Source organism: Python bivittatus, unplaced genomic scaffold (assembly GCF_059951505.1).
Source record: "Python bivittatus isolate LINGU-HERP-01145 unplaced genomic scaffold, Pbiv_v1 ctg000020_np1212, whole genome shotgun sequence".
NCBI classification, from domain to species: Eukaryota; Metazoa; Chordata; class Lepidosauria; order Squamata; family Pythonidae; genus Python; species Python bivittatus.
This window is the reverse complement of record NW_028277030.1, coordinates 18,727,199-18,748,406: the sequence shown is the minus strand read 5'-3', so window position 1 is coordinate 18,748,406 and position 21,208 is coordinate 18,727,199. Positions and strand designations below refer to the sequence as shown.

Sequence of the window (21,208 nt, the reverse complement as noted above, 5' to 3'; positions counted from 1 at the left end):
GCTACTGTGGGAACGGAGTTTTCAGTCTGGGAAGATTCTTGATAGAGGTTGTAGCTAATAAACATTGCTGAACAGAACTTGCATGGTCTCCTGGAGTTCCTCGGGCTAGGCCTGACAGATCCTCACTTATCGACCCATGTGGTCCTTGCTTAACTATGACAACTGGGACTGCCAGAACTACAGTCACATGATGTCCTGTTTAGCAATGGCAATTCTAGTCCCAATTGCTGTCGTAACCTGAAGAGTACCTGTATTTCTGATTTCAGTTTTTTGGCTAATTCTTTTTTGCCTTAAAAACAATACTGTAAATGCTTACATTTACCATGCTACAGAATATGTAATATATATATGGAAGCCATTCTTGCTTAAATTCAGTAAAACTTTTGTTAGGAATATATGCTTTTAATTTTGCCATTACTGCATATTCTCTAAGTTTAATTCCCAGTCTGATATCATTAGTAGTGTATCTCTTTTCCAGTGTTGTGCTAAGTTTATCCTTGTGGCCATGAACATGTACCTTAATAAATAATGCTGGGTTTTGTTGATATGTCTTGGAATTATGCATAGTAAAAAACTGTGGTTTCATTTCAAATTTCTGAAATTACCTGAATAATGCTGTGTATTTTTCTAGTACTTTTGAATTTTTGTATATATCTACCACATATAGTAAAATGTTCCTTATTTCTCATGGCATTTCCAGCATTTATTACTATATGAATTGTCTATCTTGGCAATTGTGGTGGAGTTTGCCAAGTAATTCTTGCTGTGTCTTTAGTCCATTCATGGGTTCTGAATGAACCATATCTGCATAAAATAGGTAATTGCATTTAATTTACTATAGTTGTCTCCAGCATAAAAAGCATTTAAACAAGGGGCTAGCAGTGAAATTGTTCGACTTTTCCATATGGAGTTGCATTCTTTTATCATGCTTCATCTTATAATATGTCCTTTTAAATTTTTGTCCTTTTTCATGTCCCTGTACCATAAATATCTATGAAGCCCATTAACTAGGCCAACTCCTTCCAATATTGATGTTCTACTGTTCAGGGATTTTATTCATTATGTTAGCCGTGACAGACAGCTTGCTCTATAATATAGTTTGAAGTTTGGAAGAGCAAGATCATCTCTGCCTTTTGAGTCTTGTAAAATGCTGAAATTTACTCTAGGTTTTCTTCTCACTCCATATGAATTTATTAACAGTTTTTTTTTGCCATTTTTTCTGGGATTGGAATTGGCACCATTTGAAATAAATGGTGTATTTTGGGTAAGACATTCATCTTAATAGTCATAATTGGACCTAACCAACAAAGCTTTAAGTTTTTCCATCTTTCAAGATTTTTTAAAATTTCTTTCCATCGTTTAATATAATTGTTTTGATATATTTCTTGATTGTTGTCTGTCAAGTACAAATACAGATATTTCACTGCATCTGGCAGCCAGATTCCTTCCACAGGAAATGTTGTTGTTCTTGCTTTAAGTGTCTTGTAATTATTTTTGTTTTTTGACATCCAGGTTCTAGAGTAAATCACTGATTTCCAAATAGACAACCCTTAATTCAGCCCTTGGCTAGGTTTAGCAGAAGACTCAGCTAGATTAGAATCTTTATTGCAGGCAAGAAGCCTTTAGCAGAAGAGCTGATTTCTCACTGCCATGCCAAGAAGTCAGAGATTTTATATATCTTATCTCTAAAGTCTGAACTATAGGCTTCTTCCTTGGGCAGTCACACTCTTCCTGATGAACCGATACTAGGCTGGTCACTTTATGGCCTTGGGAAGCAACTACTGAGATGTGCTTACATAACAGCTTCATATTGCCTGTCACGGTTGAGAACAATTTTTTGTTGCTGCAAGAGGATGAGGAGATAAAATGGATGCCTGATTGTATAACAACACAAGATTTCCTAATCATTTTCAAGGCAATTTGCTGCCCTTCCCCCCCGCCCCCCAGGTTCTAGAATTAGCCCAGAAGCTTCCACTGGAGAACCTTCTATTAATTAGTTAATTAATTAGCACTGCAGCACCCCCCAACTCACATGCAGTCCGCGCCAGGCCTCCCAGGGCCTCCTCTACTCCCCTGCAGCACCCCCGCCGCTCCTTACCTGGGATTCCCTCCACTTAACAACCTGCAATTCTCGGTTAACGATGGCAAACAGGAGTGCCGGGATTGCAGTCGGTAAGCAAAACAGTCACATGTTATCTCGCTTTATGACTGCTTCACTTAGCAATGGAAATTCTGGTCCCGATTGTGGTTGTTAAGCGAGGACTACCTGTATAGCAGATGAACAGTAAACAGGGATTTGGTAGATGTGAGAACTATTTCTGGCAAGGTCAGAGGCAAACACCCTAAACCCAACTAGTCTATTGCCTTAACAAGGGAAACCGTTCTTTCCATCTGTTGCACACACAGAAATGCGAAAGAGGCTCAGAGATTAATCCTTGAATTCACTATACATACGAATTGCATTTTATACTTAGCAGTCACTGGTATTCTTTCATAAGGGCTTTCCTAGTTATTATAGTAAACTTTATTCATCAGAGACCTGCTTGAATACTGCCTGCTACATTTGAGAGCAGATTGTTGAGACAATGTATATATACTGTGTATATCATCTGTTGGATAATATGAATTATCAGACAGTTTGTACATTTGACTGCTTAATATTCATAGTTCCCTTTTTTTTTTAGTTTCATTTCATTTCAGCCAAAATTCATCATCCCCATGTGTGTGGTGAATACCGCTTACTTGCCTTGTCAGCTTATTCATATTCTCCAGCATATTACTGAACTCCCATATTAAGCGTCTTTTGGGATATATTCTTCATTTCTTCATGTGAACATATGGGGCAATAGTTTTATGATCACTCTCCATTTAAGTTACATTAAGAATAGTAGGAAACTATCTGAATATGTTTCCTGTTTCTAAAAAGGCATTAAAATCCTTACTTTAATTTATCATTGTCCGTAACATTGAATGTGGCGGGGGGGGGGAGTTGGGGTTGCTTTTATAAGTAAAAGTCTATGCTGTGTTTTTCTACCATGCACACAATCCTTCATCTTGGAAGGCCTGGGAGATACAAGCACATTAAAGCTAATCAGTCTGCTTGGAATAGAAGGGAAGGGGGAATGCCTGTCATTGTTTCATGAACCCAGAGCTTTGATTGATCTGTTCAAATATTAACATGCCTAGTGGGGTAGCCCAGAATGTCCTCCAGGCCTCCCAAAATATAAATATTCATACAATAACATCTGCCATAGCTTCATATTTACTATTCTGTGATGTTGTTGTTTTTAATGGGAATAAGTAGTCTCTTTGAGGAAGTTCCAAAGGAGCTAAAGGGGTTTTTTTTTCCTATATATGCCTGTCATTTAAGAAGTCCTGTCAATATTAGGTCTAAACACCTCTTTTCTTACATGACAAAGACATTAAGCATTGCATTTCCCACATTCCAAAGGTAGCTTCACCTCAACTTCTTCACTCCATACATTATATCTTGGCATATAAGGAACAATCCCATTAAACTCCTAACAAAAATATCTTATTTAACAGAAGTATCTTCTTTTTTCTTGTTACCAAACACATTTTAATCTAACAAAGACTTACGTATCTGCTAGGCTAAAGCTCAAATAAAATATTGTTCATTGTTCTATTTTACCTATGGTGGAGAATACAGTTATGTCCCTGTGGCCCAAATAAGACCTTTCTTCCTTTTCTCAGTACGAAGTGCAAAGGCTGTCATTTTCCTCAGGGCCATGACATGCAAAAGGTTAAGGCCCTCTTCTGCCCCCCCTGCCATGATTCAAATCTAGTTGTTCCTCCACCCCACCCCAACCACCTTGTTACTGGCTAAACAAAAGCTATGTGATGTCAAGCTGTACAACAAATACGTCTTAATCATATCTGGTCTCAGTGTCTGCATGGTGTCAGGTTAAGTAAGGCCATGCTATTTGTTCTTTTTCAAGCTAATTGGGCCTTGTAGGATCTTGTTCTTTTTGAAAAACTTGAACATAGGCTAGATATTATTAGAAGATGTATCTGAGAAAGGATTTTGATCTGGACATGCACGTAACTGACTGTTTAATTATGAGTCTAAAGTTATCCAAAGTTCACTTAATCTACCTCTTGTGTTGCTATTGCTGTTGTTAAAATACATTTGTTTTTGTTTTTTATGTATAATCTTCCTCCCTGTATTGAAGAATCCATTGCAGTTTTTAGTGATTGAATGTCATAAGGAATATACCAAAGCCTGCCATATAATTCTTACACATTATTCTCTTAAAATAGTAAAACAAAAATAACAACACAAACCAGAGTTGTGCAATAAACACCTAACAACATGGTACGAGTAAGGGAAGGAAGGGAGAGAAGGTAAGAGAAATTCAATATTTATCTGACTGGAAAGCGTCACCAGCTACAACAAAGTGCCTGAAAGAATCAGCAATCAAATACTTTTCCCTTAATCTTGTTTTGATAGCATTTCATGTCAGCTCTGGCACAAACAGCACCATGAACATATTGCAACAGCAAACAGTCTGTTTTTTATTATACCTAGCATATACCTTTTGCATCTTGCAAATTCTAACTACCCACATTTACTCCTGTTCTTCCCAGTACTTTGATTAATTCATTGTCTTTGCTGGGAAGTGTCAGCCTTGCAAGGCAGACCAGACAGGAAACAGGGACAGATGAGCTAATTCTACTTTATTGTAAGGCTACTTTAATAGAATCTTGCAAATCTGAAAGTACATTTCTCCCCCCATCCCCTTTACAGTCCAAGAAACTAGGGAGGGTCCCTTCTGAGACATTTGCCATGCCCCCATTCCTTCTGCAGGCTCAGCTGCCTTTTGTCTGGCCATTCCCTTGGCTGCGTCTTTGCCCTGTCTCCCAAGGTCATTCCCACATACCATTACAGGAAGCTGGTATTAATTTTCCCCCAAATTAATGGGACAAATAATGAGCAGCTATTATTGTTGTATGGGAAAAACAGCAACCATATTTCTCAATGGAACAATGTTAATGTATATCAAGTTTAAATTGCCAATTAATTAGAATTCAAACTAACTAAAACAAAAGAAAATGGGCCTTGAAAAGGAAAGAGTGCTTGTGCCGAAATAAAAGCAGCATGCTTTCTGTAGAGTACCTGAAGGTTTAGGAAAAAATGCGGGTGTGACTTTTAAATGCAACATTTTTGGTGCTCATATGTACCAATGCCATGAACTGTTGAAAAGTGCCTTTTAGCTCCTTCCCAGGAGGATGTCGGCATCATAAAGCTGGTAAGAGGAATAAAATGCCTGATCCTTGTTGCATACCACCCTCGCATCCTCTCTGCTCGCTAGCTAATGGATGTTCTGCATTTCTCCAATTCGGCTCCATTATTCTATAAAATCATGCAGTGCCAGCTCAGCATTTTAGTCCAAACCAACTTCTCAGCAGCCTAACACAGATCGTAATGAATTGTCAGTAATGAATGTGATTTGGACTTAATCTGCTAATGGTCCTACAAATTTAATAGAATGGTATTGCAAGCTTACTTAAAATATTGTAGGATTTGCCCTAAATTAGTTTAACAAGCTAGATAGAAGAGAGTTGACATCCTCCTACAGCAGACATTTTTAGAAATAACAGTGTCCAGTATTTCAGTTAATAATGCTGGATATTCAGTTGATTATAGTCATGCAAATAATATATTGAAATAGCTTCCCCCCCCCCCATTTGAAAATCCAAGTATGCTTCTGGAACAGAACTGAGGTCTCCTGAGTTCCACATATTCAGAGAAAGACCTTTACATCCACACTGCTATGTATGAGATTCAGCTGGGTGCATAACACCAGTAGCAATAGCACTACTTTGGAAGTAATTATTAAATTAAAAAACAACAACAAGCTCTCTCTATAATTTTGGTTGCAGTAAGAAGGACATTTCAAGAAGCAATTTTAGCAAGACCCCAGGCAACTGCGTAGGAATAAATACCTGAGGAGATCTACTGTAAGATCTGAAACAAGTCTTGAATTACTCTTATACTGAGTTTCATCTTTCCTCTTAGGTTTCATCAAGTTAGATGAGGAGCTTACAGAATTATAGAGTAGTAAACCCGTATGTGGGTTTGTGTCTAATGTTCACTTTGTACAAAAATAATCTAAGCTTATTTTTATGGACAGCAAATCACAGGTTTTTTTGGCAGCTCCATTTCTTGAAACCTTGTCTAAGTGGAAGGGACAGCCCCTTCCTTGCCCAGGCAGGGAGCATGGAGTGCTTTAACAACACAGACCTAGCTGGATTCACACTTTCAAAATGTGCCTATGCATGAGTGGGAAGGTAACGCTCCTTTTTTAGGCAAGTAGAGTTGTGCAAATCTCTCCATGCAAACTAGATCACATCAAATCCATTCCCTTCAAAATGCATGCCTTTTGGTGGCTGTATGAAGTGTTTATACGTATGGACAAACATGTACATTAATTATCATCACATGGATCATGATCGATGATTTCTGAGGGAATACATTGAGAATTGAGAAAATTTGAGGAAAAGAAGATTCCTTAATTTTCATCTTAAGATGTAAGAGTTAATGCTACTTGGGGAAGTATCCATAGCTAAAATAGAGAACTCTTGATTCAGAAGAAATAGAACAGTGATTTAGAATGTCTCTTAAAATTCTTTTACAGGCTGAAGTTTTTCCAGAGATTGTTTTTTTCCAAATATATTCACCTTGAACTGGGAAATGAAAAAAAACTACTTTTTTTATTTATTTACTTACTTAATTTATGTAATGCACTACACTCCCATTTTTGTTCCAACTTGGAACTCAGAGCAGACTCTAGATAGTTTCCGCCCACACATTGTCCAGATCATCATCTGGTTCTCTCTCTTGGAGCTTAGTTACCATCTGTATCCTTGAAGGCATATTGTATATATTTACACATTTTTAAAAATTTATTGGAATAACTTAGGTGATTCTCTCATTATTAAAATTAAACTGGTGAAATGTCCTATAAGACAATGAATATGTGCTAATGATTTGAACATATTTATTCTCACACAGCATTACCTGAAAGTCACTCCACTAATAAAGAGCAGCCATGAAAACCTACATCTTATGTTGCTCTTTGCATTCATTCTATGTTTAGCAGTGAAATAATTCCTCATGTTTCCAAGTGTTCTTGGACCATGTGGTGAGCATGTATGGCAGTCCCCAGGACTTTAGTCTCTGCAACAGTATTTGGTGAAGTATTTTTGTTTTGGCTTTGTGCAGTAAATTATACAAAATAGGGCTAGTAACTTACTCCTCTGGGGAATGCTGTGGCTGAGAATAAAGTCCCTAGGCGCTGCTTTTTGGCAGTGAGGACATTCTTGCATATCAGGCTAAGGGATAGAATTTGCTTTGAACCCAGTATAGCATTTGGACTAGTTTCAAGCAACCAAGAAATAAATTACTCTGGATCCTATCCGAAATAAAACAGAGCCATTCTTTTCATCACTACTCATCATAATGAGTCCCTGTTTTGTGAATTTTTAAATAAATACATCAGCATATGCTCTAGTGAAGTTTGGAAAATGTTACTGATTCTTAAGGCATGCCTTACTCTATGGATACATAGCATTGGGTTTTTTCCCCTCAGGTGATACTTGAAGGGTGTTTTCCTGAACATTTTTGGAAAATGAAGCCCTTTGGAAAATGGAATTAAGATGAATCTGTCCCAAACAGTGCAGGGATTGGTTAAGGAAGAGGGAACACTTCCTTACCAGTGCATCTGAGCAATATTACTTTCATCTGATGTATATAGTTGCCATTGCTCTTTAGGTCATTGTATTCTATGGGATGCATCCCAGTGGACTGGGAATATCATCCCAATTTTCTCAGCAAAAGAGATCAGTTTCTTCCTCTGCCTCCTCATCCTCAACATCACTTGACCGAGGAAACAGAGTTGCAAAGAGGCACAAAGAAAACGCATTGAAGAGTAGAAGAGATCTTTGGGGGGATTTCTGGAGAAGAAATGATGAAGTAAAGTGGAGCTAACAACCGTGGCGGAATGAAAAGTCAGCAAGTAGACCACCTCTTTGTAATTTCTCTCCAGATAAGGAGAGGATTTGAGATCACCCATAAGGGCTCTCGACAGCTGCTCCTTGAGAGTCTCCAGCAGGTTTAGAACTCTGGGAGATGAAGGGATAGCTATCTTTTTGCTCAAACCATGGTCAGCACCTTCAAAAGGACACTGGGTTCACATACTTCCTTTTCTAATCACTTTTGGAAATTGCTTTTCAGCTATTAGGAACTTTTGGCTCAACAGGTTTTACAGCACTGGGTGAGTTTCCTTCAATCCATAGTGAAAGAAGTTTTAAATACAAGTTTAAGGAGTTAAAAATATATGGTTTGAAATAAACAGCAAAAGAATTTTGAACTTAGATTTAGAATTAGAACCTTGATTTTGGAAAATTACAAATGGATTAAGGATCCAGGTGGATTTGAAATAAGATTTTTGAATTAATTATAAGAATCTTTCCCACGGGAAAATGATTTTGTTTTGAATTCTCTTTAAAAAAAACATGATAGAATGAGACTTTGAAGGTTGGACACTAAGAGCACCAGAAAGAACTAAAGATTACAATTAAAGGAGAAGAACACTTAAGTTTGACTAACTAATACAGAGTGAAGCAAAATATTTTAACATTGGACATACTGAAGGATACTTTTGAATAATGGACCCAGAAATTAATTTTAAGAGTGTCTGCCTGTATAGATAGACTGTGTTCAAAAGATGTTATGGAAGAGGAACAGGTTTTGCTGGATGGGACTGAGACTAAGTAGATTTGAAAGTGACAGGCTGCAAAAATAATATGGAAGGAGATGCTACACTGGACATACAGATGAAACCGGCTGATATCTTGATAATTAAAAGGGATATACAAAAGAGATATTAAAAGGGATATACAAAAGAGTAACCTGGATAACTTTCCTATGTTGAATTTACAGAAGTGTCTTGTTAAAGCTTTGAAGAATTTTATGAGTAGGGACAAAGAAAAAATGAAAAGAAATCAAGTTCTAGGACATTATTTGAAGGGACTAAAGATCAAGATTGTTAAAAGTAAAAGGAAGGAATATAAAGTTGGTTAATTTGATCAAGGTTAAAATAGATACGTTGTTATTTCTGGTAACCCTTAGTGGACTTTTGCTGATCAGGACTGAATGATGAGGATCCTGATTTAAGGATTTACTGATAGTTAAGAGATGGGATATGGGAAGAAAAGATCATTTGTATTTTAAGAGAAGGCGATAAGTTACTAAACTTGTATATACTTGTTGTGATGAAGGGGGAAGTCATTTCTTTATATATTTCTTTTTTTTTTCTTTACTATATTCTTATTTTTTCTTTCTCTATTTTTCTTTCTATTTTTTTCTTTTCTGCACTTTCTATTCTTTTGTTTTATTTTATTTTTTAGTTCATATTAGTTTTGATCTTTTTGATTGTAATTTTTAATAAATCTACTATAAAAAAGAGTACAAGGGATTTTTCATGATTATTTGAGAAGCAATTAGAGGGCTTATTTCCTACAGACCCTGCATGTATGGCTACCCCACTGTTTCATTCCAAGAATGTATGAAACGTCTGTGAGCTTCACAGCCAAAGAAACTGCTAAACAGTCTTTTAGGGAGAGCTCCCTCTGGCTCTGAACCTAGCAGCTATGAATGGGCACAGGCCTCCATGTGTTCATGAGGAATTTAAACTAAATGATTGCCAGAAAAATACATATGGGTGCCAAGGCTACAATGATGCTGCTCTTGCATCTCTGCTTCTGAAACTTACATGGCTTTTTATTGGCTTTAAGGCTTACGAATTTCTCCTAACACTGAATAAAATCAGGCCTCTATTTTTTAGGTTCTGTTGGAATTATGCCATCTCATGTTTAGTTGTCTGTAAAACAAGCTTCCTTGTTGCAGAGAAGGCAATATAAATAAGCAAGCTGATATTCATCCATTCATTGCCCAATTTAGCTATGCCCTGATGGTATAGTTCTGCTTTTCTTGTTCTTTTTTTTAACTTGATTATATGTCTTAACAATAATGCAGATCCGTGTGGATCATCTGTGGTCATGTGAAGATATGAAGTCAGATGGTGTTGATATGCTGACAATACCCCATGGTCTTTTTATTTTATTTTATTTTATTTTATTTTATTTTATTTTATTAAGTTCAGGTAAAGTTCTGGAAGTGTTAAATGACCATTGAATATCATTAAGAAACTGGAAGAAGGCTAACAAACATTAACTTATTCACACAAAATGAAAGTGTTGCTGGTGGGTAGGTTGTCTCTTGGAGTCAGTTTAATCTGTTTTAGGCAGAATTTCAGTGACTAAACAATATGGTTCACTTGATTTGAATTTGGCCTTGATTTTGGATGTGACATTTATGGAAGGACTCTCCTTCTGCCATCTAATGTACTCAACTTTTCTTGAGCAAATGGCCATAGTTTCCCATGAAAGGGCACCATCCTATTTACAATAAAATAATGTGTTAAGCATGACCTGACTTGTCCATTATATTGTGGTAGATTATTCACTAGAACTACTTTTATTTATATATGTCACCTAAATAACTACACTAGTATTCTGTTTCTAGGCATAATTCACAGTATCCTTCCAGCCATAAGGCTTTGTATGACTTATCACACAGACTCCTGAAAGGCTGATTTCTCCCTGTGAGCCTCATCAAATGTCCAGTAATCCTTCTCTGGAGAGCTTTACCTTTGGAATGAGATATGTATCAAGTAGGGAAAGAACCTTCTCAGCTGTGCCACCCCTTTGGTGGAATAATTTTCACAAAGAGGTTCATCTGACATGGAAGCTTATTATTTTTTCGCACCAGGCGACCCTTTGTTTCTGCTATTAAACTGTACCTTATCTGAGATTGTCTTCAATCATTGTGAATTACAGCCTTGTAATATACTGTAGTTTTAAACTGTTCTGCCACATTTTATTTAGATGTAGTGGGGGGGGTTGCACTTTTTCACAATATATAGCAGAACAGCATTTTTATGAATTAATGGGCAAAATTAATGGATAGATATTACTGTTAAGCAATATATATTTTCATACACCTTTGAAGCTTGACCAAGTTCCAGAGCCAAATGAATACATTTGGTTGCTTGAAGTAAATTAGGTACTTGATTCTATGTCTATTTAAATGTGCCATGAAAAATAGCCATTTTACTGTTCCTTAATCATCACAGAGGACACTACTAATCATGATGACTCTATATAAACTCCCAATATTGGATGCGATAAGGATTTGAAATGTTGATTGAACTGGAGACCTAATCTGTACATATGTTCTGCTTGTGAGGTTCCCAGAGAGAGATGAATGGCTAAAATGGGAGATGAATGCTGGACAAATTAATACTTACTTTGATCAAGCAGGTTTTTCTTAAGGTCCTTGTGATAGTTCACAACCTCTTAAGCTGAAGATAGATACTGTAATATGAGTCATCAAGATTTGGAAACTAATGTTAGAAAGAATTCTGAACAAAAGATATCTCTGATGTTGCTAGGATATGTTCTACTTGGGTTTGTCCTAGAAAACTACCTTAACTTTACATCTAAATGATTTTATTATCTCTTGGTGGCAAGTGGCAGACAAAATAACTTTCTGTGAAGTATATGATATGCATATGGTTTAAGTTGCCAGTAACTTGCAATTTTTAATGTGAAAGAGTTAACTGTGTTTATTTTACTAAGCCAAATTTAATTTTTGTCTTGATCCATTTGAAGGCCAAGTGAAGGTTTGGGGAATGGGCCGTGGAGTTGGGCATGCTTGTGATAGATAAAACCTTTAACAATTTGTGCTTAATATACATTGAGAGGCACATTTATTCTTTTGACAAAAAGTACCAGGAAAGCCTCAGAGACAGTCTTCTCTGTTAAGGAGAGGGAAATCCTCCTCCCGTCTTTCCTCCATGTATCATTTGACACCTTTCAAGAAATGTTTCATCCTGTTCTCCTGCCTAGTGTGAAAGTTCTGGTGAATAGATTGTGGAGCATCTTCTTTCACCTGACCTTGACCTGCTGCTTGATTTTTGTAATATTGACATTGGTTTTCAATTCTTCCCAGTAACTTTACACAACAGCTTCCTGTAGTTATACACAGTAAGATTCTTTGGCTGATACATTAGTTAACAGATTCTGCAACATTTTTATTAAGCAAATATCTCTTCTCAGTGCGAACATTAATTTCCATTCCTACAAAAGGGGAAAGGGGTCGTGACCATGCTGATAGAACTGATGTTTTCAGGAAGCAACTTTCTATATTGGTATGATTCATGCTTAGTTTGAAGGCAGTTGTGGTCATGTACAATGATCTGTATGCTATGAAGGACATAATATCTGATGTTGTATGAGCAGATCTGCTTCTTCCAATAATTTGGGTGTCAGAGATGCCTGGAAACATAAGCACAGTACTTGCCATCCTAAACGGGCACCTGTATTTGTGGATACGCTGCATTAGACATTATTTCCTCTTTGTGACAGCATCCAACCATTCATCTCAGTTGGAGCATTTGTGACATCTGAATTAACATTGTGGCTAATAGCAGAACGACACATTCAATAGCACACATGAATTTATTTTTTAAAAATAATTTTATTAAGGATTGTAAATGACAAGAATAAAAACCAATACAGAATACCAAAAATACAAACAGGAAAATACAAAAGAATGAAAGGAAAAAAAGGGAGGGGTGTGGAAAAGAAAAAAGAAAGGAAAAAAAAAAAGAAGTAACTTCCCCTTCATCCCAGCAAGTAAAGACAATTTTAACAGCCTATCACCATCTCTAAATACAACATAATCTCTCTTCTCTCCATAGCTTCTCTCTTAAGTAAAGAAACAAAATCCAAATCCTTCATCAATCGTTTTTTGTCAGCAAAAGTCCAGTAAGGGCAACCAGATATAACTGTTTTCCTCTTTTAGCCCTGATCGAACAAACCAAACTTGTATTCCTTCCCAGAGTTTTTAAAATATTCTTAAACTCCTTCAAAGAGAGTCCCAGAGGTAGTTTACTGGTCATCTGTGTTTCAAGGCAAAAATCTTTCACAGCTTTAACAACTTTCTTTTGTATATCCAATAAGTAGACTTTATTCTTTTGCTTGTCACTTGTAATAACGTCCTTCAAAACCTTAACAGAGCTTTTTTGTATTACCAGTAAGTAAAAAATATCCAAATCAATTTCCTGGTTTGATATCTGTATGTGTCCTTTAGGGAATAAGTCATCCATCAGATCTATTTGTGTTACATTTAAGTCCCCCTTCCAAGTAATTTTATAGACATCCATTGCAATTTATTCTTGTTCTATAACTTCATTACAGCACGCTCTGTCCATCTTATCAAGCAATTGATCCATTCTGTTAAGAAGCTTAATAGAGAGATATTCAAAAGTTTGCAATATAGATTTCTGCTCCACATTCTTTATCTGCTCCATATTCTATATCCTCTAGCTCCCTCTAGTGTCTAGCCTTCAAGGTCTCCTTATTGTAAAAACAACCAAAACAGTTGCCATTTTCTCATGAGAAAATATCTTCTAATTAATTCAAAGCTATAATTCCAAATCCCTCTGGCCCCTTAATCCATTGTAAACTTTCCAAAATCCATACTAAGCACCTTTTGCTGCATAGTCCAAAAAATCATAGATTTTCAAAACTTTTCAAATCAAATTTATACCATCATCCTCTAAGGAGGAAGAAACTCACCCACTGAATTCAGTAAAACCTTGCCGGTCCAAAGAGTCTTAATCTGTCCAGTAAACAAATAAACAAAAAATAATAATCCAAAAAAGTGATTAAGAAATAAGGCTCAGTTGAGCTTAATGTCCATGAAAGGCTGCTTTGCGAGAGTGAGCTGACTAAAAACAGCAGTTTCTGCAGTCTACTCATGAGGAGTGACTGTCTGGAGTCATGTGGATAATCTCAAAAATTTCTCCTTCTGGAGAAATTTTGCCAGTCCAGATCCAGCATCCAGCTGCGATTCCCTTCAGAAATGCTGCCCTGATAATGAGCAGGACATCAGCTTGCTATGGCACTCACAGGAAATCCACAAATATGAATTTCTAGCTTCTTCAGGTATGATGGGAATATAGTAGAAGATACTTTCATAGTAGTGCTTATCCTTCCGCCTACTTGCTTCCTTCCATTTTCTGCGGTCCATATTTGATGGGTGAAAATATGTAACTAGAGAAAGAAAAAGAAGTCTTCTCCATTTATAGTAGATACAGGTTGAGAATACCGCATATGCTTCCCAATATGCAGCTCTATCTTAGCCAAAAGTGATTGTGATACATTCTATTTAATGTCTAGTTCCTTTGCTGAATATACGGATGTAGAAATAAATAACTGTACCAAATATGTTTTGTATTTTTTATTTTAGTCTGTAATTTCCTCTTCTAAAAGAGCTGTCGTTGGATTTTTCAGTCTGCTAGCTAATCCACAGTATGGCAGCTGGCAACTCTGATAAGTATTCATACATTTGAATTTTGAAGCCATTAGTGTGCCTTAAGATCGAAAGCTCTGTTCAGTTTCAGTTATTTTTTGTGACTACTGCAGCTAATTTTGGTCCTCACACTTAAAAAGCTTATGATAGAGACCCACAGAGTCCATAATGTAGAACAGTAGAAGCCTCAAGCTACCTCTCCTTGAAGGCCTCTGGGTCTTCATGTCCTGGCCCACCTCCTGCCCCATGGTAGTCCTCGTTGCCACCACCTGGGGGGACCTCATCGGGCATCCTCCCTCCCCCACAACCCCATTGTGGGAGACAGATAGACCTCCCCCTCAACTCTGTGTTACTTTCTGATAGCTTCTAGGTAAAAGAAATACAATACAATACAATACAATACAATACAATACAATACAATACAATACAATACAATACAATACAATACAATACAATAATTGTTATAGTGGCACCTCCTGGTCATATAGCATCAAAGCCTGCGACTAGAGGTATCGACTAGTATGGGGGGAAAATCAGCATTATTAAAAAGAAAAGTTAAAATTGCGGAAAAATTCCTTTTAGCTTTAAATATTTGAATTCAGGTAATAAGTGTTGGAAAAGATAAATTACCAGAGATCCAACATCTGCGAGAAATGGATCCAATATCCATAAGTAAACATAACTTCAGCAGACCATAAAATGGCAGTGATCTACCACCAATAAGGAAGAGATCAATATCACAGATTCCTTAATGGTTTGGTTGAAACTGGCAAAAAAATACAGTATCCTGAACATATGCAGAGAAAATAAAAATGACTGCAACACCACCCAGAAAATGAAGACCAAACATAGCATTTATGTCTACCCAAGTACCAGGCCCTCACATCAGATTTTCCTTCTGATTTCAGTTTACTTGGACTTCCTTTTTGTTTTTCTAGAAGTTTCCAACTTTAATCTGGGGCTGAAGGGAAGGATGTCAGCTTTCTCCTTCTCTCAGCTCATGCTTGAGAGAAGTTGTATATTTAAACACAACCAACAACTGAAGTGGCAGGGAGGTTGCAATACTGTGAATGCCGGCTGGCTTTGATAAACAACATAAATGGAGTTTTCATACACAAGTTTCAGTTTGTCAGACAGGTTTTTCCCCCAAAAAACCTTTGAAATGGGAGGGTTGTTTTATACAGACCACATAGAGGCAGATGCTATAAAAGCTAGGGGACAGGTGTGTGGGCCTCCATAGGGGACAAGGGATGCCACGTGCATTGCAATCTGACGATGCAAACTCCTTCCCCAATTCACTTCAGCCACACAACACTTCTGTCAGTTTGACATTATTGTGGCTAGCTGTGGATGAGTGGCCGATAGAAGCCCCTAGCTGCAAATAATGGCAAACATATAGCTGTCGGGGGAGAGCCAGTTTGGGGTTGTAGTTGAGGCACCAGGCTAGAGACTGGGAGTTCTGCTCCCGCCTAGGCACGAAGCCAGTCCCTCTCTCTCAGCCCTAGGAAGCAGGCCATGGCAAACCACTTCCAAAATCTTGCCAAGAAAACTGCAGGGACTTGTCCAGGCAGTCGCCAGGAATCAACACTGATTCAAAGGCACCAAAAAAAAAAAAACCTTGAGGGGGAGAAACTGGACATTATTGCTTCTGTCTCACAGAGGGTGAAGACTCTTTAAAAAATGTGCAAAGTCCATTAATGGAGAGCCTCTTCAGTCTCTAAATTCCAACCATTTCTTTAGATTCCTCACTCTGAATGAGACAGAACGGCTGGTGAAGGATTTGCCTCCTCTCCTACTGTATTGCAGACAATCGACCTCTATGCAGCTGGAGAGACTTAGAGGGGCTAACAGAGTCTTATCTTGTTTCCCCTTAATCCTGAGTAAACCTTTACAGGTTTTCATAATGACAGAACAGGACCAGAAGTATTAAGCATGCTTTACTCTGGAGTAAGAGCTATTGAACTCAACAAGACTTACTACAAAACAAGCAGGCATAGATTTTCATTTGTCTTCCAATCTGGCACAAATGCCTGTATCAGTATCTTTCCTTTTTGCAAACAGAATTGGCAGAGAGGCAAGGGGGAAGAGCTGTTTTGTCAAATCTCCAAGAATTACTTTCCACTACGGAGAACCTTGGCCGAGGAGATTCATCCCCAGCATAGCAGTGGCCTCTGTGTGTGTGTGATTGTGTAAAATGAAAAGGGTTTTGCTTTTTGAATCTTCCTTTCCACAAATATTTTCTCTGAATGCGTCTGTGTATAAGAGAGAGAGAGAGGAGTGTTTGTGGAAGAGAATGGTGGGTGAGGGTGTGGGTGTCTGTGTATATACACATATACTTGTATACAAATGGAGGAATCCATTAATTTTACAAATGAAGTATCTTGTTTTACAGGCATGCTTTTCAGTAGCTATTCTTTTTGGGTTGTTGTTTTTTTCCAGACCCTTGCTCTTTTTATGGAGTGTTCTCTTTGGTCAGTGTATACTATACAAACCCACATATGTGCACACACACAGAAATGAGTGTTATGCACAAAGTAATTGTGGGGAAAAGATATCCAGATTTTGTTTCAGTTGGAGTTGAGAACCCTAGATTGGCCAGGTAGGGAAAATGTTTTCTGCAGGATTTTGGTGTGTGTGTGCATATTTATTTTCTTATCTTTGAGGGAGAAGGAAGATGATGTTAAATTCAGGGATGTCTTGTTTGGGGAAAGTATGTATTATATGAAGATAATAATAGGCAGACAGACAGACATCAGAAGTGTGTTTCTACATCCTGACCTATCACTCTGTTCCCTTTTGGGGTGAGCATGACCACACACATTCCTTTGAACAGTCAACATCTTTGTTTCCTTTTGCATTTTTAACATTTATTCTGACTCCCTTTACTGATCTTGCAAAATCTCATTTGCTCTGTATGTCAATAAACTCTACCTCTTGGTTCTTAAAGATGTCCGTTGTTTGGTGAGACAGTTGTGATCTACTCTAATCCTTTGCATGGGCCAGATTACTTGTCTTATTTCAGGAAGATTAAGACGAAACTTGTAAATTCTGTTAAGGAGGGTATCCTTGGTTGTCATAGTTTGTGAACATTCGTTTCTGTCTGACCTTCTTTAAAGCATGTGTGTTTTTGAACCATGCTACTACATTTTTGCCCAAATGGATCTTGTTCAGGTGGCTCCTGATCTAGCACCAAAGGACCCCATAGTGCATTTTCCTCTACAGCAGATTTGACGCAGCCTGCTGTTAACTTCGGTGCCACTTCTAATGATTACCCTGCTCTCTGGAGAATTCTGACCAGCTTCTGGGCAGAATAATTAGCTTTTCAGACATCATTGTGATTCTATTTTTTAAAAAAGGAAAAGAAAGAAAGAAAATTGTATGCAGGGCGACACTTTGTTTTTAGACGGTTGTTGCTTAAGTGAATGTAATTGAACATTATCAATATATAATGTCAGTATTTGCAAACTAGGGCAATTGCTGTTTCTAATTGCTGTTTTTCCCAAAATGAATTTGTTTGGCAAGGTACCGTTTGGGAGTGGCCATTATTATGAAGCATGGCTCTTTCTGGCCTGATTTCCTTTTAACATGTGAGGGCCAGATACATTTAAAGGTCATCTTTATTCCTGTTAGTGCAAATGGATTTAAACTTGAAGGAGTTATCATGGCTGTGAGGCTGAAGAAAATGAAGCTCTTGACCTATTGCAAATGTAATGCCGGCTTAATTAGTAATTTCAAACTTTGCCTGCTTACCAAAATTTGTGCATTCCATCTGCCTTATAACCATTCAGGTACTTTAGTTTAGAAAATAATATGTTGCTTTCCAATCTGTTTAAGTGGATTAAGGCATGTTGCTGATTTGCTCTCCCTGTATAAAAGAGGTTGAGAGTTTGGCACCTTTAAGCACGGTAAGTGAATTATTGCAAGAGGGAAATATTCTCCAAAGTGATCCTGTATTGAAATTGATGCCAGATACTCAATTGTAAAAAATGAATAATGAAAATTCAGATTTTAAGAAATGGAAGAAATAGTAAGACTGTCATTAATTCTCTATGTGTTGTTTTTAATTAAATATGGACTATGTCAGAAAGTTTTCCTGTTGCTTTTAGAATTTTCAAATTGTCATTGATAGGCTTGATGTTAGCATAAACTTTCTGGTTTAAAACAACTATATAGCATTCCTAAGATAAGGACTTTAGCAAATGTTGCACTTTTTTCATATTGCTTCATAAATGTCATTTTTATTCAGTATTAATTCCAGTATATTTAGAAGTCAAGCAAGTCGTTCTTGCATTCTGTTTCAAAATGTATTTTTAACTGTTCTGTGGTGCTGGTTTGTTGCTTTTCCAATTTTACTGATGCAGGAAAACTTATTTTTCTCTTTGAAATATAGGATTTGTTTTCTAAACATACGATTTCTGACTTTTATATGCATATATTTATTTATATAGTATGATGTTTGTGATTTCTTTGACTGTCAACGTTGAACCAGTCTTGCCAACAAAACTATCAAACGTTTCCTATTTCTCTACTCTTCTTGTTTTTAATTTTTACTTTTTAAAGAATACATTTTTTTTAAAAAATCTCTTAATGGGAAACCTGGCACTGTCTGTCTTCTCTGTTCTGCAGAAATGTTGAAGGAGTTGAACCAGCAACGCAGAGCGAAAGAGTTTACAGACCTGAAAATTATTGTTGAAGGCAAAGAGTTTGAAGTCCACCAAAATGTTCTAGCTTCCTGCAGCTTGTATTTCAAGGACCTGATTAAAAGGTTTGCCTTCCTTCCAGCTGTGATCTGGTCTGTTCTTTTGTAGGGCGCATTTGTGTCGCTTTTTTTCCTCCCCTCTCTTTCAGGTTTATGAAGATTTGACTCTCCTGTCACAGAGCCAGTAGCCATTCTTCCCACTTACTCTGAATGTATTTTTTTGCAAACAAAAGATTCAGATTCCTTTCTTACACATAAGCTGACCTGTACAATTCCAGATCTCATTATTTGCACATTTTGGCTGAAGAGAAATGTTCTGTCATGGAGCATTTTAAAACCAAACTCAAATAACTTACCAACAGTGTTGATCACAAAACACAGCTATTAGGTTGATAATTAACAGGGATGCTACTAACTCTTCCTCCAGGCTGCAATAACCAATATTATTAAAAATTGCCAACTTCTCAAACTAACAAGGATTGTGCTAGGTAGTAGACATTTAACCCTTTTGACTTCGACATTTGGGACATCTGATGCTTATGGAAGTGAAAAAGGTGAATAGATAATAAATCAAATGTTGAAGTCACCCCTTTTTATCAGGAGTTTATGGAAACAAGGGAAGTTTAGGTTTTTAAAAATCCTAAATTCTTTCTACTTGATAGAATAACTATTCCCCTCCTTGAGCAAGTAGTGTCTTTGTGTGAGTTTCCATCTTTGGAATTTTCTTCCTCCATCTGATTGTAACATTGCATGACAACGGTTTATTTGCCATTACATTGATTATTTTAAAATGTGTTTGCTTCATAAATTCATGGTGTTTTTACAGTATTGGCAAATCAGCATAGCAAGATTGGGGAACCCAGAAGAATACAATCATGTTCATATTTCTGTCAGTCATCAGCAAATTAATCTGGATCCTGATTTTCACCTTGCTGTATTTTCCAGAATGAGCTCTGAACCTGGACTGTACAAAAAGAGAAAAAATGGGGAGAGGGATTGTAAAACATTGTGCTGGCTTTCAAATTGTGCACTTAAATGTTGTCACTAACACAGTAGTGACTATATTTTATTCCAGGATTGCATGTTTGCTATATCTCCTTTTCTGAGAAACAGGTCCTTTCATTAAAGCTTGTTTTTGTTTGTTTGTTTGTTTGTTTTTAAATAATTGTGGAAACACTATACTACTGTTGTATAATTGAACTGACTGCCTTATCAATTATTCAGAAAGAGTTGAACTGGTAGCATATTTTCCCTCTTCCATAAACCAAATTATAACTAGCTTTAGTTGCTCTTCCTGCCTGCTCATTATCGCTGACTAGTTAAGGTTACATTATATGCGTCTTGCAGAGATAAGATATATATTCTGCAGGGAAAGTCTTTGGCTCCATTGATAAAAATCCCGTAATTGGCTAGCCTTCCAGTGTCACTGATTTAATTGTGAAGTCTCTTCCTTGCTAGTCAGGTTGTCAGATACCATCTGCTTCTGGAGAAAAATCAGGTCTGAGTTCAGTAACAATTGTGGAAGAGTTTATGACAAATCAATGATAACCTCCACATGGTTTTTCTTGCAATTTTAGCATCTTCAACTTTTCTAAGCCTCCTTTAACAATTTAACAAAAGATGAGATGAAATGCTTTAATTAAGCAATTCAATGAATACATCTGGGTAATACATCTGGAGCCTCTTTTTGTAGCTTACAGAATTCTTCTCTATTATTGCCAAAAACTGATAATGTAGTGCCTGCCACTTTGCATTGGAAAATGTGAACGTTATTAGCCATCAATCACATTTAGCAAAGTTTAAAAAAAAAAAAAAAACCCAGCTCCCCTGAACACAAATATATTAGGACAGTCCTGGCCTTGTCCCTGTATATGACACAGCTCCATCCACTTTGTACCTAACCCATCCATTGTGGCCTGCTGGCCTTCCAGAAATGTTAAGAGCAACTTTGTCACCAAAAGGTTAATCACCAATGCAGTACGTTAACATTTTTAAAGAAAGGACAATCAAGTTTTCATATCTATTGATACGAAATTGAAAATATA

At 37.0% G+C, this 21,208-nt stretch overlaps 1 protein-coding gene across 1 annotated transcript in view; it reads left to right on the top strand.

Annotated features, from left to right (window-relative positions):
- KLHL29 (kelch like family member 29) overlaps positions 1-21,208 on the top strand; it is a 423,334-nt gene that overhangs the window by 319,224 nt on the left and 82,902 nt on the right. Inside the window, exon 6 of the mRNA XM_088135579.1 lies at positions 19,091-19,229. Coding sequence (XP_087991705.1) covers positions 19,091-19,229 — 139 coding nt within the window. The remainder of the gene's footprint in view (positions 1-19,090; positions 19,230-21,208) is intronic.